This window comes from Ambystoma mexicanum, chromosome 8, assembly GCF_040938575.1.
Source record: "Ambystoma mexicanum isolate Mex_15411 chromosome 8, UKY_AmexF1_1, whole genome shotgun sequence".
NCBI classification, from domain to species: domain Eukaryota; kingdom Metazoa; phylum Chordata; class Amphibia; order Caudata; family Ambystomatidae; genus Ambystoma; species Ambystoma mexicanum.
Window position 1 is genome coordinate 990218537 of NC_090929.1, and position 24140 is coordinate 990242676.

At 48.7% G+C, this 24140-nt stretch overlaps 1 protein-coding gene across 1 annotated transcript in view; it reads right to left on the reverse strand.

Annotated features, from left to right (window-relative positions):
* Positions 1-375: 375 nt before the first annotated feature.
* The window catches only part of CFAP107 (cilia and flagella associated protein 107), a 95361-nt gene continuing 71596 nt past the window's right edge, over positions 376-24140 (reverse strand). Inside the window, exon 4 of the mRNA XM_069610904.1 lies at positions 376-1047. Coding sequence (XP_069467005.1) covers positions 764-1047 — 284 coding nt within the window. The 3' untranslated portion in view covers positions 376-763. The remainder of the gene's footprint in view (positions 1048-24140) is intronic.

The window sequence follows — 24140 nt, forward strand, 5'->3', positions numbered from 1 at the left end:
ATTTTGTAAAGACTGAGTTGATCATATGTGTCAATTTGTCTATGTCTACACACCTCAAGGGGTCCACTTTTAATTCATTGCTGGAATGCAAATGTTCTCAATGTTGATTCAAAAAGAAAAACAGCTCATAAAAGAAAGTCTATTCAGGTGTCTCAGCAGGGATTATTTGGAAAGTGAGACACAGAAATGCACACAAATTCAGTTGGCAGCAAAATTGCATGGCCTTTCGGTAAAGTAGGTGGGTAAATCAGGTTCATATTTAGGCACCAAACTTTATTACAGTTGATACTTAATTGTATACAAAGCGTAATTGGAGGAATGTTTGAAGGTACACGCGCACTATAATTTAAAAAAGAGACATTTGATACAAGGAACTCTGGGCACTCTTATTTTTATTACAAACTGAGGTGCGTCTTACAGAGCATGTATTCAAACCTATTCCTAACAGTGTGAACAATACACAGCAGTGTGAATCTGGTCACTCATTGCAAAGGGGCCTGGGGAAGTTAATCACATCTATGGTAATTGTTATGATGCTAAAAATGACCACACCTCTAAAAAAAAGATTGAAGACGCCCCTTAATGTCTTGTCGATGCTGTGCTGACAAGCTTATCTAGCGTCCTGAGTTGGACGTATTTCATGTTAAGGTTGGCGACTCGGCCCAGGGGCAGCAGCTGTTGGCTGCACCCTGCAGGATGGTTGCCCCTAGGGTGGCTAAACTGGTAGGCAAATCAGATCATTGGGAGTAGCATCAACCTTGACTTAAGAGGTGCTGCTCAGTGGCAGTGCTTCTGAAATGACCTTTATGCCATGGTCAGGAACCTGGAAACAGTGTTGTGTTTTGAAGTCAAGGTCTTTATTGAGGTTGTTGGCTGGATGCATGGTGCTGGAGAGAATTCGGGGAGCGACTGCAAAGCGAGGGAAGCACATGGCAGACCTTGGGGGCTCCATGTACGAATCAGTGTAGACACTCCTCAGGTCTTCGCATGGTTTCGGTCTCCACTGTTTAGACTTTTCTTGAAGGAGTCCAAAGTTGGTTGGAGGCTCTGCAAAAGCAAATGGTAAAGTGAAAACATTTCGTAGTTTGTATCGTATTTTAAATATCACCTCCAGTTGTGGAGGAACTGATGCAGTCTTAAAATAGTCAACAGGCAGCTTTTCTCCCTAAAACGAGTGAGTGTGGGTGCGTGTGCGTGTTTTGAGCTTTAAAGGTAATACTGATATATCAGCTGTGTGTGAGCTAGTGAGAACCCAAAGAAATTGGGAGATATTTACGCCAAAATGAACAAAACAAAGGTACTTTGCACTTGGCTCCTCGCCAAATCCATTGTTTGGTTGTGAAAGTCATTTTAAACATGCAAGTAACACGAGGTATCACAAATTCGATTGAATTCCAATGATGTGGGCAAGCACGTGTATCACTTCCTCTCCCAAAGTGTTAACTGGAGCAATGTACCCACCCTAATCTTCTGCCAGTGCATTGGTTCAGTCCGAGAATGGTTCAGTATACTTGTGGGCATGATATGAAAATAGACATTATTCAACACATGTTCCATGACCACCAGTCTAATGGATGCGGAAACAGAAAACCTGACGTTTAACGAATCTTCATACAATTAACACAGTGTCCTAATTGTTGCCTGGTTTTCCATTAAGACACACATCTGAACTTCCCTTTAACAATAGAACATGGAATTAGGTTACTGTTAATGTTTCTTCATGCCACTCTCTGGGTATAAATACTTAAATTAAGATGCCATGGAAGAGGTGCATACATTTACCTCAAATACAATTAAAAAGCACCCAAAAAAACAAGTAAGGACTGAGCCATGGCACCACCTGAAGCCATAGGATATTGGGATGGGGCATGAGTCCTAAACTCCCCCCCCCCCCGCGACCCCCACCAGCCAAATGGTTGGAACGGAATCTGTGTGCTGTGTCTCTATGGTTTTGAAAATTGCCTCCACCTATCGAATTACAGGTACTAGCACCCGAACAAAACACTGCAGTTAACAACCATGAACCATTACTGGACTCATCAAAGCATGACAACATAGGGTATTGATATAATACATATATATAAAAATAATAAATCGGTTCAAGGATTATACAAATAAAAGACGGTAACGTCAGCACAATGTGTGAATGAATCCATTTCATCATCACTGAATTGCAAAGGCGACGAGAGGCGCCCTTGTCATAGGTGACCCAACCATAAGAACAGAACCCCTGACAGGATCATTAAAATGACCCACTGAAACTTTGGTTTCTTGTTGTCAACATTCACCTAGCCCTCTTAATCCACTACATACACCGAGAGCATTAGAAAAACTATAGTGAACAGACAGTCACTATTCTCTCCACCTTGCTCCAAAATGGAGCCTCTTAAAACAACTGCGTTTCGAATTTGCTGACCTAACTTGATATACCCATGGGGCGACACTGCCCTGTGATTCCAGTTTGACCACAGGATTACATCCTGACCCTTCCCAGGCATGAAAAGGGTAGAATTACAATTACAGAGCTCTATCAGTCTCTATGTTTGCTGAGCTCTCGTTTACTTGAGAACAACTTTAGAGACTCCACTGACCTGAAGCCACGCTCTCTTATATGTAACTTCGCTATGAGTCTACTATTAGAACATGAGTAGGGAGGCTTCACCCTAGACCTCACCTCAATCATGATGTGGGATTTCTTCTGTACTAAACCCCTACCAGCCATTTGTCTAGCATCAATACAAACTCCTTTCCTGAGTGCCTCTTCCAAGTCAAACAGGATGAGCTAGCACCTCTCTTGGGACCTCTGCCATTATGTCTTGATCCACATAATGTCAGTTTTTCTGTCATTATTTGTTTGAATTCTCCCCTCTTCACTAAGGTTGGGGAGAATCTGAGGAAAGTCTAAGTGGGACTCCCCTGTGTCAGGGATTCTGTTTATCACCACGCACCTGAAAAATCTCTGCACCTTTCACACTCTTGTCACAGAAAGATGCCGCTGCTATGTCCTGACCACAGTCCACACAGTCATTGGGTCAAATACGTGCCCGCCCTACAGTCACTGGCAACTACTCCCTTTAACCTGCCATGGTGCCACCTGCTGTTAGGCATCTGTCACTGCATCTGACAAATGAACAACCAATATGACATCACACCAGGAGCTATTGACATGAAAGCTTAACTCTCTAAGATCCAGCACATTTGCCTACCTATTTACTGGCCAGGTCAAAGGGAACACAAGTGTTCCCAGCGCGTCCGCTCCCGAAAAAAAAAGAAGCAGAAGGTAACTGGGGTTGGGAGGGCGAAGGGGAAGGGGGGGGTGTTATGTATCGTGGGGGTGATGGGGGGCCCACGCAATCACACACACACTCGCTCCGCATACATCCAAGGAGCCACGCCGGAGACGTGTAGATGGTTTCGGTCCCCGGCGCGAACTGCCGCACGGGCCGTATTTATTAACTATGGGCATGCGTGAGCCTCGTTCTGGCTCACGCATGCGCCCAATAGCGTATTAATACGCAACATCCCTCCTTTTCCCCCCGAAACAGAAAACATGAACAAACATAAAATTAACAGTGCTCAAATACAACTTAAACTATTAGTGTACCACTGATTACGAAGCAGGGTCCATAAGAAAGTCTTGGAACCTCTGCGCCGGCCTGCGCCCCGCCCGGCTCGGGTACCTGCGTGCTTCATCCAGAGGTACACCGGGCGTCCCTGGAGTCTCGGGCGGTTCATCGTGTCTCAGTGTTGACTCGGCATTCTGCTCCGGGTCGGGTGTGACTGTCTCCTCCGGACTCGCAGTTCCTATGCGTTTGAAAAAGGACACGTTCCTGGTGACAGTCCCTCGTGCATTGGCGGCGGTGACCATAGACCCTTTGACGTGCGTAACCCCGAGTGGCTGCGTCTCATATGGTAGTGACAACTTTCCTTCCGGCCTTCTGTTTCGCACTAGCACGGTGTCACCCACGGCAATGTCTTTCTCTGGGAGCCTCCTCCTGGTGGTCTCTCTTTCATTCTGAGTGGCTCTCTCCGCTTGTACCTGCTCGTTATTGATCTCCCCCGAATGTCGACCTCCGATTTTTGGTAACAATCCTCTTGGCACCCGTTTGAAGAGCGCCTCTGCCGGGGCGACCCCAGTGGACTGATGCGGGGTCGAGCGGTACTCCCAGAGAAATTCGAACAGGTTGCGTCTTAGATCTTCCCCTCCATTCATTGATATGCGAAACACCTTGTTGAGCGTTCGCATAAATTGCTCTACCTCCCCATTTGCTCTTGGCCAGAGGGGTGTGACCTTCCGATGTTTTATCCCTCTTTCTTCACAGTAGGTTGCAAACTGCTGCTCTTTGAACGGGGCACCGTTGTCCGAGCACAACTCCCTTGGAAACCCATGCGTGGCAAACATTTTCTCCAACGCCATGATGGTGTGTTCTCTGCCAGTGGATTCGACCAGCTAAACCTCTGGGTATCGTGACCACTGATCGGTCACCACCAGAAAGTACATTCCCCGGCCTGTGGACCCAAAGTCGGCATGTACCGTCCCCCATGGCTGGTCGCTACTTACCATGGCTTGGATCGGCAGCCCCCTTTCCACCGGGCTCGCAGCTTGGCAGGGAATGCAGTTCTTCACAAACTCCTCCACTCTGCTTTCCAGCTCCGGGAACCAGACCTTTAATCTCAAGCGAGCTTTCATTTTGGCCATCCCCTGGTGGCCATTATGGGCCAGATGTAGGACTTTGTCAACTAATGTTCTCGGGATCACAATGTGGTGACCCCTCAGCAGGAGGCCGTCATCCGCCACCGTCAACTCGTGCCGCGCCTTCCAGAGGGCTTGCAGGTCCTTTTGAGCCCAGATGACCCTCTTGGAGTTGTCTTGCAGGACCTCACGCCACTCCCCACTCGCTATCGCCTGCCTGATTTTGGTGAACGTTTCGTCCTTGTTGGATTCCTCTGCAATTACCTGGTGGGCCAGGGCAATGGGCAGCGCAGATTCGACAGCCAGGTGTACGGCCTCTACGCAGTCGGCCACTTCAATGGAGTCTCAGAGCCTCCCCGAGCCTGGGTGGTGGGACAGATAGTCTGCCGGGTTGAGTGTTCCTGGGTGGTACAGTAATTTGACCCTGTACTCCATTAGCGAGAGCATCCATCGTTCAATGCGAGGTGGTGGTTTGGACGAGGTCCCTGATAGAATTGGGATTAGGGGCTTGTGATCCGTCACCACGACAACCGGTTTCCCCAGAATGTAAATGCGGAAGTGTTTACACCCCCACAGTATGGCCAAGTCCTCCCGCTCGATCTGAGAGTATCTCCTCTCTGTCTCGGTGAGGGCTTTGCTGGCATAAGCAATGGGCCTCATGGTTCCTTGATTGTCCGCCTGCATAAGAACTGCTCCCAGGCCCACGGGGCTGGCGTCGACCACAATTTCAGACTCCCGGTCCGAGTTGAAGTAAGCCATAGTCTCTTGCCCGGATAGGGCGCTCTTAATGTCATCGAACGCCCGCTGCTCTTTTCCACTCCAGTTCCATGCGACGTCATTCCTGGTGAGTGCTCTTAAGGGCTCCGATAGCGAGGCTAGGTCACGGATGAAGCGACCGCAATAGTTCACCATCCCCAGGAAGCTTCTAATCTCCGCTGGAGATGTTGGTGGAGCGGCTTCACGGATGTCCTTCACTTTCTCTGGATCAGGGGAAATCCCTCCAGCATGGAAAACGAAACCAAAGAACTCCAACCTGTCTTTCAGAAACTCGCACTTTTCTTTGTGTAAAGTTAGACCTAGAGTGCGCAGCCTTTCCAGGGTGTTCTCTAGGCGCTTCAGATGTTCTGCCTCCGACCGGGCAAAGACCAGGATGTCGTCCGACATGTTGATCACTCCCTTGAGTCCTGACAGACCCCCCCTGATGGCAAGACTTCCGCCACGGGCGAGACTCCAAAACTGAGCCGCTTGTATTGATATAACTCCTCATGAGTTGTGAAGGTCGTAATGTATCTGGACTTGGGGTGTAACTCTAACTGGTGATATCCAGATCGTAGGTCCAGTTTTGAGAATATTTTTGCTCCCTGGAGTTCCCCGACGATATCATCTAAGGTGGGCGTGATGTGGCGTTCCCTCTTGATGGCTACATTGGGTAGCCTCATGTCCACGCAGATGCGCACCGTGCCTGGCTGTTTAGGCTTTGGGGCTACTACGATTGGGGAGACCCACGGGGTGGGGCCTTCCACCCTTTCGATGATGTCTCGGTCAACCAGGGACTGCAACTCCTTCTCCACCTGTGCTCTCAGATGGAACAGGATGCGGCGGTGTTTGAGAGCTGTTGGTCTCACTGACTCGTCTATGTGGAGGCGTATTGGATCCGCTTTCAGCTTTCCTATGCCATTGAAGATTGTCTCGAACCGTTGCAGTAGGTTTTCCAGGTCAGCGCAGTACACCGCAAATGAGAAATGGACAAGGTTTAGCGCTTCTGCGGCGGCGCAACTTAGGAGTGAGTGTGGGCTCACACTTGTGACGAAGAATCTTGCCTTGATTCTGGTCTGTCCATGAGTCACCGGTGCTACGAACACCCCCTGGATGGGGAGCGAAGTGTGTCCACCAAAAGCATATATGCGTGCCGTGGACTCTGCCAACCCTGGTGGGCCAGGCAACGCGTTGTAATGTTCAGTCGCTAGCACACAGACGGATGCTCCAGTGTCTATCAGGACCGGCGTGGGTGTTTCCCCAATGTTCACTGTGCACTTGGGCTGACGCCGTTTCCCTGGGCCTTTGGTGATACTGGAGATGAAGAAGATTTCGTCCTCTTCTTCCTCTTCTTCTGCGATGTTCAAGTCTTGCATGCCCTGTTCAATGGACGACACACCCCTTATCCTCCTAGAGGTGCCTCGGCCAACTCTCTCCGGACCTCTTGACGCTGCGACTGGTGTCGTTGCCCTGCACACTCTCGCATAGTGTCCCGGAGTGCCACACCTGCCGCAGGTTCTTGATTTGGCGGGGCACTCGCCTACATGTGGCAGGTCATATCCGCAGTATTGGCATGATGGAGCATTGCTGTGACCTGTGGGTGGGTCTCCACCTCTTGGCGCCCATCTTGCCTTCCCTGGTGCATAGCGACCGACTGCAAAAGCTTCTTCCTCCTTCTTTGCATTAGTAGCAGCGTCCATCTTCGCCGCCCTGGCATCAGCCAGTTCATACGCTCTCCCCATGTCTAGGATTTGTTGTAGGGTTAGCCCAGGTTCTCTCAAAACCTGCCTCCGCATTTTTCTGGAGCTGCACCCTTGCAGCAACTGGTTACGAACCATCTCCTCTTCGTTACCCCATCTGCAGGAGCTTGCTAGGTGTCGGAGTCGCGCACAGAACTTGTCCAACGATTCATCATCTCGCTGCTTCTCCGCGCCCATGACAAACCTGTCAAAGTCTACGTTTGCCATGGGGAGGAAGTAACCTGAGTGCTTGTTTCACTGCAACGTAGGTGGCCACAGGGATGGTCAGGGATTCATAGATCTTGTGTACCTCCACCCCTGCCGAGTATACCATGATGGCGATTTTTTCTGCATCTTCTGTGACCCCCGCGGCCGTGAAAAACATTTCTAGCCGTTTCACCCACAGGAGCCATTTCGGACCCAGCTTAGAAGGAGGGCCTGTGGTATCAAATTCAAGCATGGGGCTTAGCATGCTGTTCATCCTGCGTGGGATGGGGGCAATTGCACCATCTTGGTCATCCTCTTCCCCCATTTTGGTGAATAGCACTCACCAGTACTTGCTGGACACCTTCTGTGGCTGCGATGTGGTGCTCCTCCTCCACCCTTTTCTCCTCCTGATCACTTGTGCCACAGCCCTGTAGATGTGAGGGCTGTGGGATTTCCAAAAATTGCTGCTGGGCAAAGCAAAAGTGCAAGTGGCGCACGAGCACCCTCACGGGCCGCTACCACTGCCTTTCACATGTTGACCAAGATGGCCACCGGCACTACGCGTGGACTCGTGTGAACGCGAGTCAACGTTCTTCTCCTGGAACGTTGCCGGAGCGGAGGACGGCTCCCGCGCCATCCTCGTCGCCAGTGTTATGTATCGTGCGGGCAATGGGGGGCCCACGCAATCACACACACACTCGCTCCGCATACATCCAAGGAGCCACGCCGGAGACGTGTAGATGGTTTCGGTACGCAACAGGGGGGAGAAAAAAAAAAAACGTACCTTCGTCCCTGCTAGGGGACGATGGAAGTCTCCAGCTGTGTGGAGGCGCAGAGTATCCACACTGCTGGAAGCTGCCATCGTCCCCCACCAGGGACGCAGGGGCAAGAAGGTAAGTGGGGTGGGGTAGGGAGGAGGGAGGGAAGGAAAAAAATAAAATAAATAAGCTTACCCGAGTCCCCAGCGGGGGCGGAGGCAGCCTCTCAGCCGTGCGGAGGCTCAGAGCGGGGATGGCCCCGCTTCGAGCCTCCTCATTGGCTGAGGGGCTGCCACGCCCCCCTGCCGAGGACAAGGCAGCTGGAGTCCCGGCCGAGAATCGAATGATTCTCGGCCGGGTAAGGACCCGGCGAGAGCCAATCAGAATGCATGTTGCATTCTGCTTGACTCTCGCCGGGTACTAATATCGATTAATGCACTAACATTAAGTAATGCACTAACATTTAATAACACACTAACTCTTCTGTTTACACTAGATACGACATTGCCACTCCTTCTCCACATCATTGCTTCACGTTTCCTACGTATAAATGCAACATTCACAGCTGGGTACAAACTACTTAATCATCAAATCGTAGCATTTAAGAAAACATGATCATTCGTTTATTTCGACAGAAACTTCATATAATCTTCAGCTCCCCCCAACTTGCCAGTTCTTCAACATCAAAAGACGCCGGCATTAACCTTGCAGTATCTGTCAAGTTCCAAATACATCATCATAAGTAATAAAATTCCCACCTCCCCCCCACAATACATTTCCATGCAAGGATATGCGCACAAATAAAACTGCAAACGTCAGAAATCTTTGTTCAGCGTTAATAAAAGACAAAGCTGCAACTTCCTGTGGCATCTAGCCACGCAGTCTAGTGTTTGGAGGAAGAGGCGGGACCCTGGGAACTGGGTTGGGGAGAAGGGAAGTGGCGAGGAAAAGGCAGTTGGTGTATGGTGCGCACAGAATAAAGACGGTGTGTAATGTGCTCCAGTGTCCGTGTCTCCATCAAAAGCTCTGTGAGGGTTATGGAGTGTTTAACTGCATAAGCCAATAACCCAGGACATGACAATGGCCACGAGCGGTTATGCACACGCCCAGTATTGAACAAAGCAGTGCTCGTGTACAGAGCTGCCTGTGAAGGCTTTGCGCACTGCGCGGTGCGGCGGTCAGGAGACGGGTGCTGTATCCCAGACAGGCATGACAGTGCTGCGAGAAGCAGCAGGCAGGTCCTCACACCAGTCAGTGGAGACATTAGAGGGTGGACCCTGCAGTGAAGGAAAGAAGCAGCGCCTCGTGTACAGCACGCGCGGGGACGCGAGTGATCCGGATTTGGCGCCAATTAAAGCGGCGCCCATATTTGGCAATGAATATCAAGGCCTGCAATCTCAAAGGGGCCCAAGAGATTCATAAACTGGTGAGCAGAGGAACTGAAGGCTCACAACACACACATCGCAGATCTGCAGCATTAACTTGTGGGTGTGAGGAAATCAAGTGCAGCGTCCATCACGCCACCCATCCAAGCACCACCCAGGCAATAGGAATCCTTGACACTACAGCTGCCTTGCGTCTTCGACTTCACTGATCCCAGAAACATGGAACCCAGAGGTGCTAGATAAGCTAGGATCTTTGAACTATATGTGGGTGCAATGGAGCCCATGGACAAGGGACATCGTTGATAAGCTACTGGCCTCACACTACAGACATGATTCAAGGGTTAGAAGTAGCCCTTGCTACCTATTCCCTCCGCACAACAACATAGACTACGAGAGACACGTGTTCCATTCCACCAGACAAATGAAGGGTGAGACAATGGACACGTTCATCATGAGACTGCGGATTAAGCTAAAACACTGTGAGTTCAACAACTACTCGAACATTGAAGCATTGTGCTCACCAATCATTGTGGATGCGAATCACAGAGCTTACGCAAGAAACTATTGCAAAAATCTAGGACGCTGGAAGATGTACTTATGCTAGCCAAAGTGGAGCTAGCCATAGAATGACAGGCTGAGGCCATGAGCAAAACAAACATCTCCATGACAACGCCTGATGGGGTGCACAAAATGGCCACTGTACCACCCAATACACACAGTCAAAACTACAGGTGTGGGTATGAATTTCCACATGACGGCACATGCCAAGTGCTAGTTCACGTCATGTAGAGGATCAGCTGCATGCCTCTGCAGGAAACCCCACTCCCTACCTCCCATATGTTGGAACCCTGAGATTGTGCCGTGTTTGACACCAGCAGTTGTGCTAATATCGCAACATATGTTCGAAAGAAGATACCCATTGAGACAACCCTATTGAATGTATCCCCAAATGGATGACAATGTGAGGGAGGAACTCCCTGAAGGAATATAAAAAAGAGCAAAGAAAGAAGCCTGTGACGTCGTAAGAGAGTATGAACGACGTCTCGGGATACTGGCTGAAGAGGATGTATGGATTCTACAGAAACTAATGACGAATTAAAGAATCAAGAGAACTTTTAAATACGAAAAAGAAGATTACACGTGCACTAAGTGCTGCAAAGAATCAACCGTTAAATAATTGTACAGATGCTGAAATACAAGTAGACTTAGTTATCATAGAAGCTGGCTGTATGTAGTGAATAGAATGTAGGCAGGGCATCCATTGTATAGGAGCTGGACATCGTTATCATGAGTTTTAAGTAAACCAGGACCCATGAAGAACAAAGGGGAAATTGTGTTGAAGCAAGAATAAGCTGAATCTCTAAGCCGCATGGCAAGGATGTTTGGCCTGAAGTCAAGACTGAAGCAGCCAAGGTTGGATATCTATTCTGGAAAGGAGTGAACGTGCAAGGATAAATCATCTCTTGTTAAGGTGCAAAGAAAGAACACCAAGAGTGCCAAGTTTAATTCATTAAACACATTTAAAACCTGCTAAATTGACCAAATCATGGTGTACTGTCACGAGAGCCAAGTATGAAAATAAAGTTCCGCTTGGAGTCCTAGAACACGATAGTGAGTGCCCGCACTCCCATTTATTCTCAGAGACAAGGATACTTTGCAAGGCCATGTTCAGAGACAATCTTCATGGCAGAAGGCTTTGGTGATGAGAGATGCTTGGCTAATTGGATGGGGAGGTAGAATCAGGCCCCATCTCCTTGCACCTGCGTCTGGGTTTACGTGCTGCTAAGTGAACTGAATGTTCCAGACATGGCACAAGCATGCAAACCAATTGGAGTGGTCCATATAATGAAGGACCTTACAGTTTGAAAACCAATAAGAAACTGTGCATCTAAAGTTTTTGAAGATTACATGTTTTAGAGGCAAGCATATGTAGTCCACCTGACAGTAGACAGCCAATCACAATCTTAGTTCCTATTGATGATATAATTAGATGTTACCCTTAAGCCAATCCCCACCCTGAGTAGGTTTTTCATTTTATGCCACGTAGTATGACGTCACCTCTGACGTTTTCTTAATATAGAACCATTTTTTTATGGAAGGATCGTTGAGAGAAATCGAGCTTACGTCCGTTGATGTTCGTTGTAACTCCCTGTCTTAGATAATTGTTAATTACACAGTATTGGGCGTCTTCCAGAGTTGGTTCGGTTTTTTGGACTCAGAGTTATTCTGTGTGAACCCATCCATTAGATGCACGTTCCTAAAGGGCCATAACTCAGTCATAAGCATACAGGTGTAAAAAACCATACCACAATGGCTGAAGCATTGCCGGCCGGTAGTTGACACTTACCCATACGGGTCCGATACTCCCTTACCCTGCATATGGTATATTGAAGCAACATCAGTTATAAAATGCCAGATAAAAAAATACTAGTGCATGTGCTAGCGACAGCAACTGAGTCTGGGGCCGCTTCTGAAGTTTAAGACCGCCATTTACATGGACCTAATACACATATTATACCGGCTAAAGGTCAATAAAGTCATTGATACATTGGACAAGATGGATCAACTGTTCCCAACATTTAAAGGCAATGGAAAGCTAAACAAAAGACAGTTTCAACTCCACATAGACAAAGACGTCCCACTGGTGGGCCAACACTACTGAGGCATTCCCAGTAATAACCAGAGGCAGGTAGAGGATGAGCTGCACAAACTGTTGGAACAGGATATAATAGAAACAGTATCAGGACCAACCCTGTAGTTTTCACCTACTGCGCCATTGCCAAAGAAAGGATCAAACGCCATAAGATTGTGTGTAGAGATGAGGAGACCAAGCCATAAAAAAAGAATATCACCTGGCATCCCGTATCACTCATATGATACACTTGTTAAACAGGGCCAAGTATTCTCCAAACTCAACCTTAATAAAGGTTATCACCAGCTTGTACTGAGTCCAGAAAGCCATTACATTACTACCTTTGCAACTCATCTTGGCCTCTACAGGTACACAGGTTTAAGCTCTGGTGTGTCCTCAGCGATGGAAATATTTCAAGCTGAAATACATAATGTGATCAAACACATCCCAAGCTGCATCAACTACAGTGATGATATCTTAGTCTTTGATACCTCTGTGGAACAATGCTATCCAGGGTATGCATGGCACTGGAGGCAACAAATCTCACCCTCAACAAAGACAAATGTGAATTCTAGAAGGGAACCCTATGTTTCTTCGGACACATATTGTCAGAGAAGGTGATGATGCTAGACCCTGAGACGGTAGCCACACTCAATGCAACACCCCCTCCAATGAATGTGTCAAAGCTCAGATCCTTCTTAGCGCTTGAAAGCTACTACACGAGATATATAAAGGACTTTGCAACAATTAGTGAGCCCCTGGGAGCACTCACGAAAAATCATGTGCCATTTTGCTGGTCCACGCATTGTCAGGAAGTATTCACTACCATCTGTGGTTATATCTCAGAGGTGGAGTACAAGGCCTATTTTGATGTTGCAAGGGACACCAAACTGACTGTGGACACAAGTTCAGTTGGACTGGGCATCATCTAAGCACAAAAGGGAGACAACACCCATCAGAGGTGCATCATTTCATATAACAGTAGAATCCTATCAATGACTGAACAAGTCTACTCGCATGGCAAACCATTTACAATAATCACATATCACCAGGCCCTGCTATTCCTCTATGGAAACCCTCAAATAAAAACGCCACTGCGCATAGCCAGATGGGATCTCCGACCTGGGGGATTATGCATTTGACATAATTCACAGAGCGGGGAAGGAGGAAAAACCTGCCGACTTCCTCTCATGACTACAGAGAAAAGCAGAGTCACCTGAATCATTGATGGTGGACAGGTACATCAGATATGTCAAACAGCAGGCACTGCCCCAAGGGTTAGAGCCATTAAAATAGCTCAAGAAGCTGAAAAGGACAGGGCAGTACAAATCATTTTTGAAGTTCTTCAATCTGGAAAGTGGAAGAAAGACAAGGAGAGAGGGCAACAAGAATCGAAGGAGGTGAGGAAGTATGTTAACAACTTATTATTAGTAAAGGATGACCTGGCAGTATCAGAAGACATGCTTCTGCTCAAAGGAAACAAACTAGTCATACCAGCATCCTTGAGGAGACAAGTGGTGGAGCTGGTTCATGAGGGGCACAGAGGAATTGTGTCATGCACAATAGGTCAGTTACACACTCATACAACACCTTGCATAACACTCCGACACAAAGGACTGTCAGGCTCCCCGGGTCACAGTCAAACCCTCAAGTTGTCCCATCACCTACGGTGCAGGGGAGTCTCCATCACCGATGGTTTCAGGTCACACGCAGAGGACGGCGTTGTTTGTTTCCTCGTCTCCAATGGCAACTGCCATGGAGATTGCGATCGGGCTGGAACAGCCGATCACGATTGCTTCCTGGTTTCACATCGACTTCCCGATCACGTGCACGAAGTCCCGCTCACGTGATCGGGAGGCGGCTCACATAAAAGCCGGGAGCTTTGAATCACTCGCCACTTCACAGCTGTTTCACAACACTGTTCGGCGTTCTTGACTCTTGTTTTTTGGCCACATCGGATTTCGACTTCAGGCTTACACATCACGGATTTGGTTAACTCTTGCTCCTTGGATACGGTTGCTGGAACTTTGCACGGATACTGGTACTTTGGACCTTTGGCTTACGCATAACGGACTGCTTTGGATTTTCCCTATCTGCTCACTTACTACAACACGGATTTTGACCATTGGATTGCTTACGACCTTCCTTCCGTTCTTTCTTGGAAACCATTACGTGCACCTTAAGGGTTACGGGTGGTCAGCCGTACCTGCCTCCAGGTACTTGACTGTTTGAATCATTGGCGCTCCCTTGCACCAAAACCTCAGGCTCCCTTCCACTGAACATAGGTAAGAGAGTATCATTTATTTGCATTTAACTAAAGCACTGTCTTTGCCTGTATTAACCCCGACTTCCTTCCAACAGCCTCTGGGGTCCTCGGTGCCATCTGATTCAGCGAACCATCAACCACCTGTGGCCTCAAAGCTCGCACAGGGAGTGTTTATCTTTCTCTCCCTGTGGGTGATTTGTGGACAGAGGCTCAATACTCTTCACTTCGTGGCAAGTCACGACAGACTGTGAAGCCGTTGCGCTGTGTTGAGTATGGAGCCTGTAGCCGAAGACCCCGTGGCTGCATTGGTACAGGCACTCACAGTACTGAGGGCAGACATGATCCAAAGTGTACAACACCCGTTACCCGCTGATGTAGAGTTCGGGGAAGCCGCCGCTCAACCCCCAGTTGTCCGACCTATTGTTCCCCCTGTAGCGCCACAAGTTCCTGTACTCATGCCTGCGCCCTTTCCCCTGGCCGCCCCAGAAAGATTCCACGGAGACCCCAGAAAGTTTTGCACTTTTGTAAATCAATGCAAACTCCATTTTCTTTGTAGACCTCAGGCCTTTCCCGACTCCACCACAAAGGCGGCTTTCACCTTGTCCCATCTGGCCGGCACTGCTGCAGCATGGGCCAATCCCCTACTGGAGAACAACAACCCTGTCTTATTTGATTTCGAGTTATTGATCACAGAAATGTCTCATGTATTCGACCCACGTCATAAAGCCCAATCCCGGGATCTTGAGCTGTTAGACCTGACTCAAGGAAAGGGGTCACTCATAGAATACATTGCCCGATTTAACCAACTGGCTGCTGAAACATCTTGGCCCGAACCTAAAAAGGCAGTTGTGTTTTACAGAGGGCTCAGTAATACCATGAAAGATGATATGGCCGTCGTTCCTTCTTTGCCCACATCTCATACTGACTTAGTGGACCTCGCCTTACAGATTGATGCAAGGCGTTCCGAACGCAAGTTCGAAACAGGGTCCCTACTACTAGTTTGGCCTCCCCCTCCTCTGATACAGGTGATGAACCTATGCAAATAGGCGGTATTCGTAGCCCGATCACACAACTAGAGAGGGACCGCAGAAAAACCGACCACGCCTGCTTCTACTGTGGCCTCAGTCGGCATTTGTAAAGTCCTGTCCCAGACGCCCCAAGTTAAAAAATCTGGTTTTTCGGAATGCTCGACCCTAGATCCGGGGGCCGGATCGAGCAATCCTTCAATTCCCTCGGACAAGTTCCCCACCTTTGGCAGGATCAGGCCGGTGATGGTAAAGGCTACGTTAAAACCCACACCCGACATCGTTCATGCCGTTTCGATCTATATCGATTCTGGTGCCACTGGCAATTATGTCGATATAAACCTGGCCGGGTCATTGAATCTGCCCCTGATTACCAAACAGCATCCGGAACCAGTACAGGCGGTGGATGGCACAGCACTGATTTCTGGCCCAATTCGACAACAAACTGCCCCGATCACCCTGACTATACAGAAAACACATCAGGAAGTCTTATCCTTTGATTTAATAACGATGCCCCAATTCGGGATTATACTGGGTCTCCCATGGTTACATCAACACAACCCTCTGATCGACTGGAAGTCTGGGCAGGTTCACTTTGAATCGGAAATCTGTCCGAATTTTTGCCTCACTGCACCTGACGACACTGAATCTCCCTCACGTGCCTTGGGGGCCATCGCACAACTTACACTATACGAGGATGCTTCCACGTCCTTGGAGCCTCACATGGTGGGGGCGGTTGCAACAGGTATCCCTATGGAATATAAGGACTTTCAGGAGGTCTTTGACAAGGGTTCTTCGGAGGTACTACCACCACATCGTTCTTACGATTGCCCTATTGACCTCATCCCTGACTCCAGCATCCCTTCGGGACGTATTTACTGCCTGTCCCCCTCAGAGGAACAGGCATTGAAAGAATACATTCAAGCGGCTCTGAAGGTTGGCCATATACGCCCTTCCACCTCTCTGGCGGCTAGCCCTATTTTTTTTGTCCCCAAAAAGGAGGGCGACTTACGTCCTTGTGTGGACTACCGCCGCTTGAATGCTATCACCATAAAAAAACGGTATCCGATTCCCCTGATTACACCATTGTTGGACAGGTTGAGTCACGCCAATATCTTCGCGAAACTCGATCTCCGTGGAGCATATAATTTAATCAGAATTCGCCCCGGAGACGAGTGGAAAAGGGCTTTTTGTACTCGCTACGGACTGTTTGAATACGTGGTCATGCCCTTCGGGTTTGCAACGCCCCCGCTACGTTTCAACGTTTCATGAATGAGATTTTTCATGACTTGTTGGACATCTGTGTAGCGGTATATCTCGATGATATCCTGATATTCTCACAGGACCTGAAGGAACATGTACTACACGTCCGCGAGGTATTGTCTCGACTTCGCTGTTTTTCACTCTACGCTAAGCCAGAAAAATGTCAGTTCCATACTGAGAGTGTGGAATTCTTGGGATTCCACATTACCCCTGGGGGTTTAGCAATGAACCAATCCAAGGTTCGTGCAGTTTTGGACTGGCCAAAGCCCTGTAATATTAAGGCATTACAATCATTCCTTGGGTTTTCAAATTTTTACAGGCGCTTTATCCAGGATTTCTCATCTCTTGTAACACCTCTTACTGCCTTGACCAGCCCCAAGTTACCTTTTATCTGGTTGGAAGAACACCAAACAGCTTTTGATGCGCTAAAAGCTGTGTTTACTACTGCTCCTGTACTGAAGCATCCCGACCCAGAACTCCCCTTCATTGTAGAGGCGGATGCATCCTCCTTTGCTCTTGGTGCGGTATTATCCCAACATTGTCCTTTTCAGGTCAGCTACACCCGGTGGCGTTTCATTCCCGAAAGTTTACTCCTGCGGAAACGCACTATATGGTCACGGAGAAAGAATTGTTGGCCATCAAGGATGCCTTTCAGGTCTGGCGGCATCATCTGTTGGGGGCAAAACATGCAGTCACAGTATTCACAGACCACCGTAACATCCAAGACTTGGCCTCACTCAAGTGCATCAATAGTCGGCAGGTGCGGTGGCATTTATTCTTTGCAGCCTTTGACTTCCAGATCAAACATCGGTCAGGTCTGTCCCACGGGAAGGCGGACGCATTGTCTCGTTCTCCTGGTGGGGTATCCTTGCCTGTTTTCCCTGAAAAACTACTAGATCAGCACGTCATTTGCCTCTGTACTCCTCCTTTGCCACTTCTAGAGTCCATTCGCACATGGGTTTCATTACATCCCGAACAGGCCTCCGAGTGGGATCCGGTGTTTCATGATGGGCTGCCATTCATACAGAACAAATTATGGTTACCAACAGCCGTCACTCGCAATCTTGCACTGGAATGGTCCCACGACAGTGCCATTAATGGTCATCCCGGACAGAAGCGTACGCTGGACCTCCTCAGAAGGTGGTGTTGGTGGCCCTCCATGAAACGCGATGTTGAAGGATATGTCAACACGTGCGCTGTATGTGCCCAATGCAAACATCGCCGAGGACGTCCGGTGGGGCTCTTACTCCCATTACCTATACCTCATAGGTCCTGGCACACAGTGTCAATGGATTTTGTGACAGACCTACCTCGAACCAAGGGCTTCGACACCATTTGGGTGGTGGTCGATTCCTTCTCCAAAATGGCCCGTTTCGTTCCCTGTTCTGGCATCCCATCAGCACCGGCTCTGGCCGACCTTTTCTTTAGATCGATCTTCTGTCTTTTCGGGTTACCCACTATTATAATCTCTGACAGGGGACCCCAGTTCACTTCTCGGTTCTGGCGGGCGCTCACAGGCCTCTTGGGCATTGATTCCCGTTTTTCCTCCGCATACCACCCGGAGACAGATGGCCAGACGGAGAGGGTGAACCAGGCCATGGAGCAGTATTTACGTTGCCTCATTCTACAGCACCAACAATCCTGGCTGAGTGTACTGCATCTCGCTGAATTCTCATACAATAATGCTCTGCATACTTCGACTGGCTTTTCTCCCTTTTTTGTCTTGTATGGCCAACACCCCCACACCTTGCCTGTTCCAGACCTTACACATTCTGCTAACCCTGCCGCTGTTACCTGTGCACGTGACCTATCGGCCGTTCATGCCCAGACTCTCGCTCACCTTCGTGAGTCCCAAGTCTCTGCGAAGTCTGCGGCTGACCGGCGGAGGGCTGTGGCACCTTCCTATGTAGTGGGGGACAGGGTTTGGCTTTCCTCTCGTCACCTCCGGCTGCCTGGTTGTCGCAAATTGCTACCCCGTTTTGTGGGCCCTTATAGGATATCTGCTGTGATCAACCCTGTGGCTTATCGCCTCTCAGTTCCCGCCTCCTGGCGCCTTCACCCTGTATTCCATACATCCTTGCTAAAGCCTTGTCCTGCCCCTACCCGTCTCAGGTCTACGCCTAGCCCCGTTTCTGTGGGTAGCTCTGTGGAATATGAAGTGTCGGGTATACTGGGTTCTCGTATGGTTCGTGGTTGTTTCCAGTATCTGGTGGACTGGGCGGGTTTTGGTCCGGAAGAACGGTGTTGGGTCCCCGCGGTTGACGTCCATGCCCCGAGACTTGTCTCCCGTTTTCATTTCGACCATCCCACCTGCCCACGTGGTCGTGGGCCATTGAGGGGGGGCTGTGTCATGCACAATAGGTCAGTTACACACTCATACAACACCTTGCATAACACTCCGACACAAAGGACTGTCAGGCTCCCCGGGTCACAGTCAAACCCTCAAGTTGTCCCATCACCTAGGGTGCAGGGGAGTCGCCATCACCGATGGTTTCAGGTCACACGCAGAGGACGGCGTTGTTTGTTTCCTCGTCTCCAATGGCAACTGCCATGGAGATTGCAATCGGGCTGGAACAGCCGATCGCGATTGCTTCCTGGTTTCACATCGACTTCCCGATCACGTGCACGAAGTCCCGCTCACGTGATCGGGAGGCGGCTCACATAAAAGCCGGGAGCTTTGAATTACTCGCCACTTCACAGCTGTTTCACAACACTGTTCGGCGTTCTTGACTCTTGTTTTTTGGCCACATCGGATTTCGACTTCAGGCTTACACATCACGGATTTGGTTAACTCTTGCTCCTTGGATACGGTTGCTGGAACTTTGCACGGATACTGGTACTTTGGACTTTGTACTTTGTACGCATAACGGACTGCTTTGGATTTTCCCTATCTGCTTACTTACTACAACACGGATTTTGATCCTTGGATTGCTTATGACCTTCCTTCCGTTCTTTCTTGGAAACCATTACGTGCACCTTAAGGGTTACGGGTGGTCAGCCCGTACCTGCCTCCAGGTACTTGACTGTTTGAATCGTTGGCGCTCCCTTGCACCAAAACCTCAGGCTCCCTTCCACTGAACATAGGTAAGAGAGTATCATTTATTTGCATTTAACTAAAGCACTGTCTTTGCCTGTATTAACCCCGACTTCCTTCCAACAGCCTCTGGGGTCCTTGGCGCCATCTGATTCAGCGAACCATCAACCACCTGTGGCCTCAAAGCTTGCACAGGGAGTGTTTATCTTTCTCTCCCTGTGGGTGATTTGTGGACAGAGGCTCAATACTCTTCACTTCGTGGCAAGTCACGACAAATTGTCTCGACCAAGAGGATGCTGTGTCAGAAAGTATGTTTTCCAAGGCTGGATATGAAGTAGAAGAACTACTCGAGGAATGGCCTACATGCTACCTCATCACAGCAGCGAGACCCCCCGAGCCACTACAAATGACAGAGCTACCGGAGGGAGTATGGGATGAAGGTGCCATCGACTTCTTTGGGCTTATCAAAGAGAGTAAATATGTGCTAACCACAATGGATGAATACTTGCGGTTTCCGGAAGCACAGATAGAGGGATCACAAGCAGCGGATCACGTTATACCAGTGCTGGACAGAATGTTCACTGCCTATGGTATTCCCCGGACAGTAACCAGAAACTCCTCATACTTCAGGAAGATGCCAAATGAAGGGTAGAGGCCGAGGAGGATCAGAGTAGAAGAGGAGGACACATATCAATCCAATTAATCCTATCATGAGGTTGGAGAGGAATCAGACTGGGATACAAGGACTGACCCGAGCCCATGAATGGGTCTGAACATCAAGAGCCAATGTATAAATGACCACAGAGTGCCATGATGAGGCCAAGGAGACATATTGAGAAAATGGGGTAAAGTAATAAACTGGTTATATAAAGTGGAGGGAGGTCGTGGCATCTAGCCACACAGTCTAGTTTTTGGAGGAAGAGGCAGGACTGGGGAGCTCCGTGGGGAGAAGGGAAGTGACAGGGAAAAGGTTGTTGGTGAATGGAGCACCCTGAATAAAGACGTGCCGTTGTCTTCTTCAGAAGCGCTGTGCGGGTTATGGAGTGCTGGGCTGGGTAAACCCATAGCCCAGGGCATAGCACCTCCTTCTTCAGTTCTGCCACGTTCACTGAATTACACTATGTCATTGACAATACTCTTCCAGCGCTGACTCTTCAAATCCAGAGGCGCCCTCAATTTGCAAGAAACACCTCCTTATGGACGATTGCTAACAACAGTGCCCCCTCACTACCTAAACAGTACTTTATTTTAACTTGACAGGCGCACTACATCAACACAGTACAAAAAACCTGGTGCTGTGATCAATACTTCCAACGTTGTGTCTGCTCCTGCAGCGCCACTGTATTCACTGAACTCAGTACCTGACTCCTCTTAATTGAAAATGGCTGTCCCAAAGCACCTCGGAAGTTGCCACACCCACACTCCATTACGACATGCACAGAGTTTGTTGAAAACTATAGTTCGGAACTCTCAAAGCTGCTTGATCACATGCAGCTTCATAACGTGCTTGCACACAGAGCGTATTTACTGCCTTTCCTCTAATCCTCTGACAGCAGCTCAGGACGTCACACATCTCTTGACATCAAGTCTCGGGGCATCCGTTTTGAAAGATCATCATTCGCCAGACCCTCCAGCCACTACCTGACATCATCATTCTCACTTGAACTGCATGGTTGACTGGTATGAGCTCTCAGCTCCCTAACCGGCACTTTGGAAACCTCCACAACAGCCAGCCACCCTCGACATGTACAGACCTCCGGAGCTACCCCTCACCATTTCTCTGCTCATTGTGCCTTCCAAGCACTTTGGTAACAACTCCTGCCGCCTCCCAGACTAGTCACTGTGCCATCCCATCATTTCCTCTCCAAGGCACATGCACACTTCAACTCTCTGCTGCCTGCAAATCTCCTGCTGTCTCCAAATCTCCTGCAGGAGATGCGCTTCAGAAATCCTTTGCAGTGCAACTCTCCATACTGGCCCCGCTCCAGTTCCCTTCCATGGTGCTACTCTGCATACTGGCGCAACTCTCCATCCTCGGACTTCACCACAGCAAAAACGCAGAAGCACCAACTGGACTTTTCCTCCTCTCCCTCTGCGTGGCCCTCTTTCTCTGTGGTACCTGTACCAACTGTGCCGGCACCTAAGTTAACCTGCACAGGGCAAGCGAAAGAGCCCCAGCCTACACTGACTGTCTGGACGTTCCTCCTCTGGGCCCTCCACTCTCTCTCCAAAGTCTCTCTCGTGGGCAGCTCTTCTGGTTCCATGAACAGCAAACGCCTCTCCCTTCTTCATCAGCAACACTGGCCCACCATCAAGGCTGAGCGTTTCAACCAGGGCTTGCTTTTTAACATTGCTCAACAACCAAAATATTCAGCATGGGGACACAACTGAAGAACGACATAGGAGTTCTTAAGTACAAAAGAAGGTTAGTACTTTATTCTTTGGTTACAGTTGAAGGCCAAGATAAGAACACATGGAGAATGCATCCTTCTAGCTCACAGTCCCATGCTGAAGCCCTGACCAACAGTCACTACTGGAATCTCCAGCAACACACAATCTACATTCCATCCAACATTCTTGTTTCTCTCTGTACCACCCTTTTCTTCCTGTCTCCTCAACTTCATTTAGCGCGAAGCACTTTGGGTATGATGCAAGCAGGCAAATCCTACTTGTCACAAGAACAGGAATTGCAACCCTTAAATCAGACTTACTTTTGACCACTTACCTGTTTTCTTTTGCCTATAAAAGGAGGGTCTCCCTCTCCTTGCTTGATATTCTTTTGGACCATACAGGACTTAAGAAAGAATTCCTTTGAACCTCTTTTAGGAGAGTTGACCTTTCCAAAGCTCTTAGCCATTGAGGTGAAGGAGATTTCCAAGGCGGAGGCAGGTTCTGCTGCCTACCCACTCCCAGGGCACATTGGGAGTGACTCTTATTGAGGACCAGGACTGGCAACTCTGTGCCAAACCTTCCTAGGCAGGGAGAGTGGAACCTGAAAGGACTCACCCTGTCCTAGAGCCCCTGCAGTGGGTCTCACACATAGCTTGTGGAGGACCAGATTAGCCAAAGATTCCTGTTCTACTGCATCAAACTGGTCAAAACGCAATCGAAAAGTGTTCAACACGCTCAAACCAGAGGGAATCGCTGATGCTGCTTTTGGCACTCCATCAAAATGCAAACTACTGCTGATCTGAACTAGTGGTTAACAATGCCTGGAACCGATTTTATTCCAGAGTCGATCCCGGTGATCGTACCAAACTGCACAATCCGAATGCAACACTCAAACTGCTTGACCTCGCTTGACTCCTGCTTCAAACTGACTACATGCCATCTCACTGCTTGACCCAGCACAACTCATTGCACACAAACATGATTCGACACGCACTGCAGCACAGCTCGAAGCTTGCTTTTATGCCATCAAACCACCTAAAAACAGTTAGCAGGCACTATTGACTCACACCAACCCCTGATCCAGCTGTCTGCCCTCGAGATTGGTTAGATCACTTTTGATCTCTTTTCTCACTGAAGACATATCCTTTTTAAATTAATCTTGGGTGCTGATTGCCTTTTCACCCATTTCATCACCCAGAATGCTGGATGTTTATATCTGCTCCATTTTGTGTTCTCGCTTAGAGGGTTGGGTTTTTAAAGTTTTGTCATAGTTACTTGTACATTGTTGTGTTTATTTAAAGTATACATATTGTTATAGAATCTTGATTGTACATTCCTTGTATTTTGGACTGTTATACTTTGCACATGCCATATGAGTAAGTCAGAGGAAACCAAACCCACACAACTACTGTGCAACAGTCCGAGCTCACGAAAAACTGAAGGAATATAATCAGTTTCCAACACCAACACCAAAGGTCTTCATGCACAGATGAAAATGCTATCCATAATTACAAATTCATAAAATCCAGTACTCCTGTCGCCTGCAGGTGCACCTAGTGTGGATATGAATTCCCTCCCAAGGATACATCCGTCATCACCAAGCTGTGTCACGAGTCACTTGACTCCATCTCAGATAAACAGATACCACTACACATGAACTCGTTCAATCAGAAAGCCACACAACTCTGTACCCAGTGCCCCTGTCCACTGCACGTGCCACCAACAAGGAGGCACACGTCCTTATCCAGCCTAAAGAATCAGTTGAGCCCATCTTGGATGAACGGGTTCGGCACAGTGTATCCATTGCAACTCAATGGAGAACACAAACTCACATGCAACCTTCTACCTAATATATATATATATTCACATACATCCCCAAATGACACCCAACTCACTAGTTGCCGGACGAAACTGAACAGTTTCCAACATGTGCGCATAGTTACTGATCTGATAATCTGATAACTACACACCATACCTATTGTGACCCATAT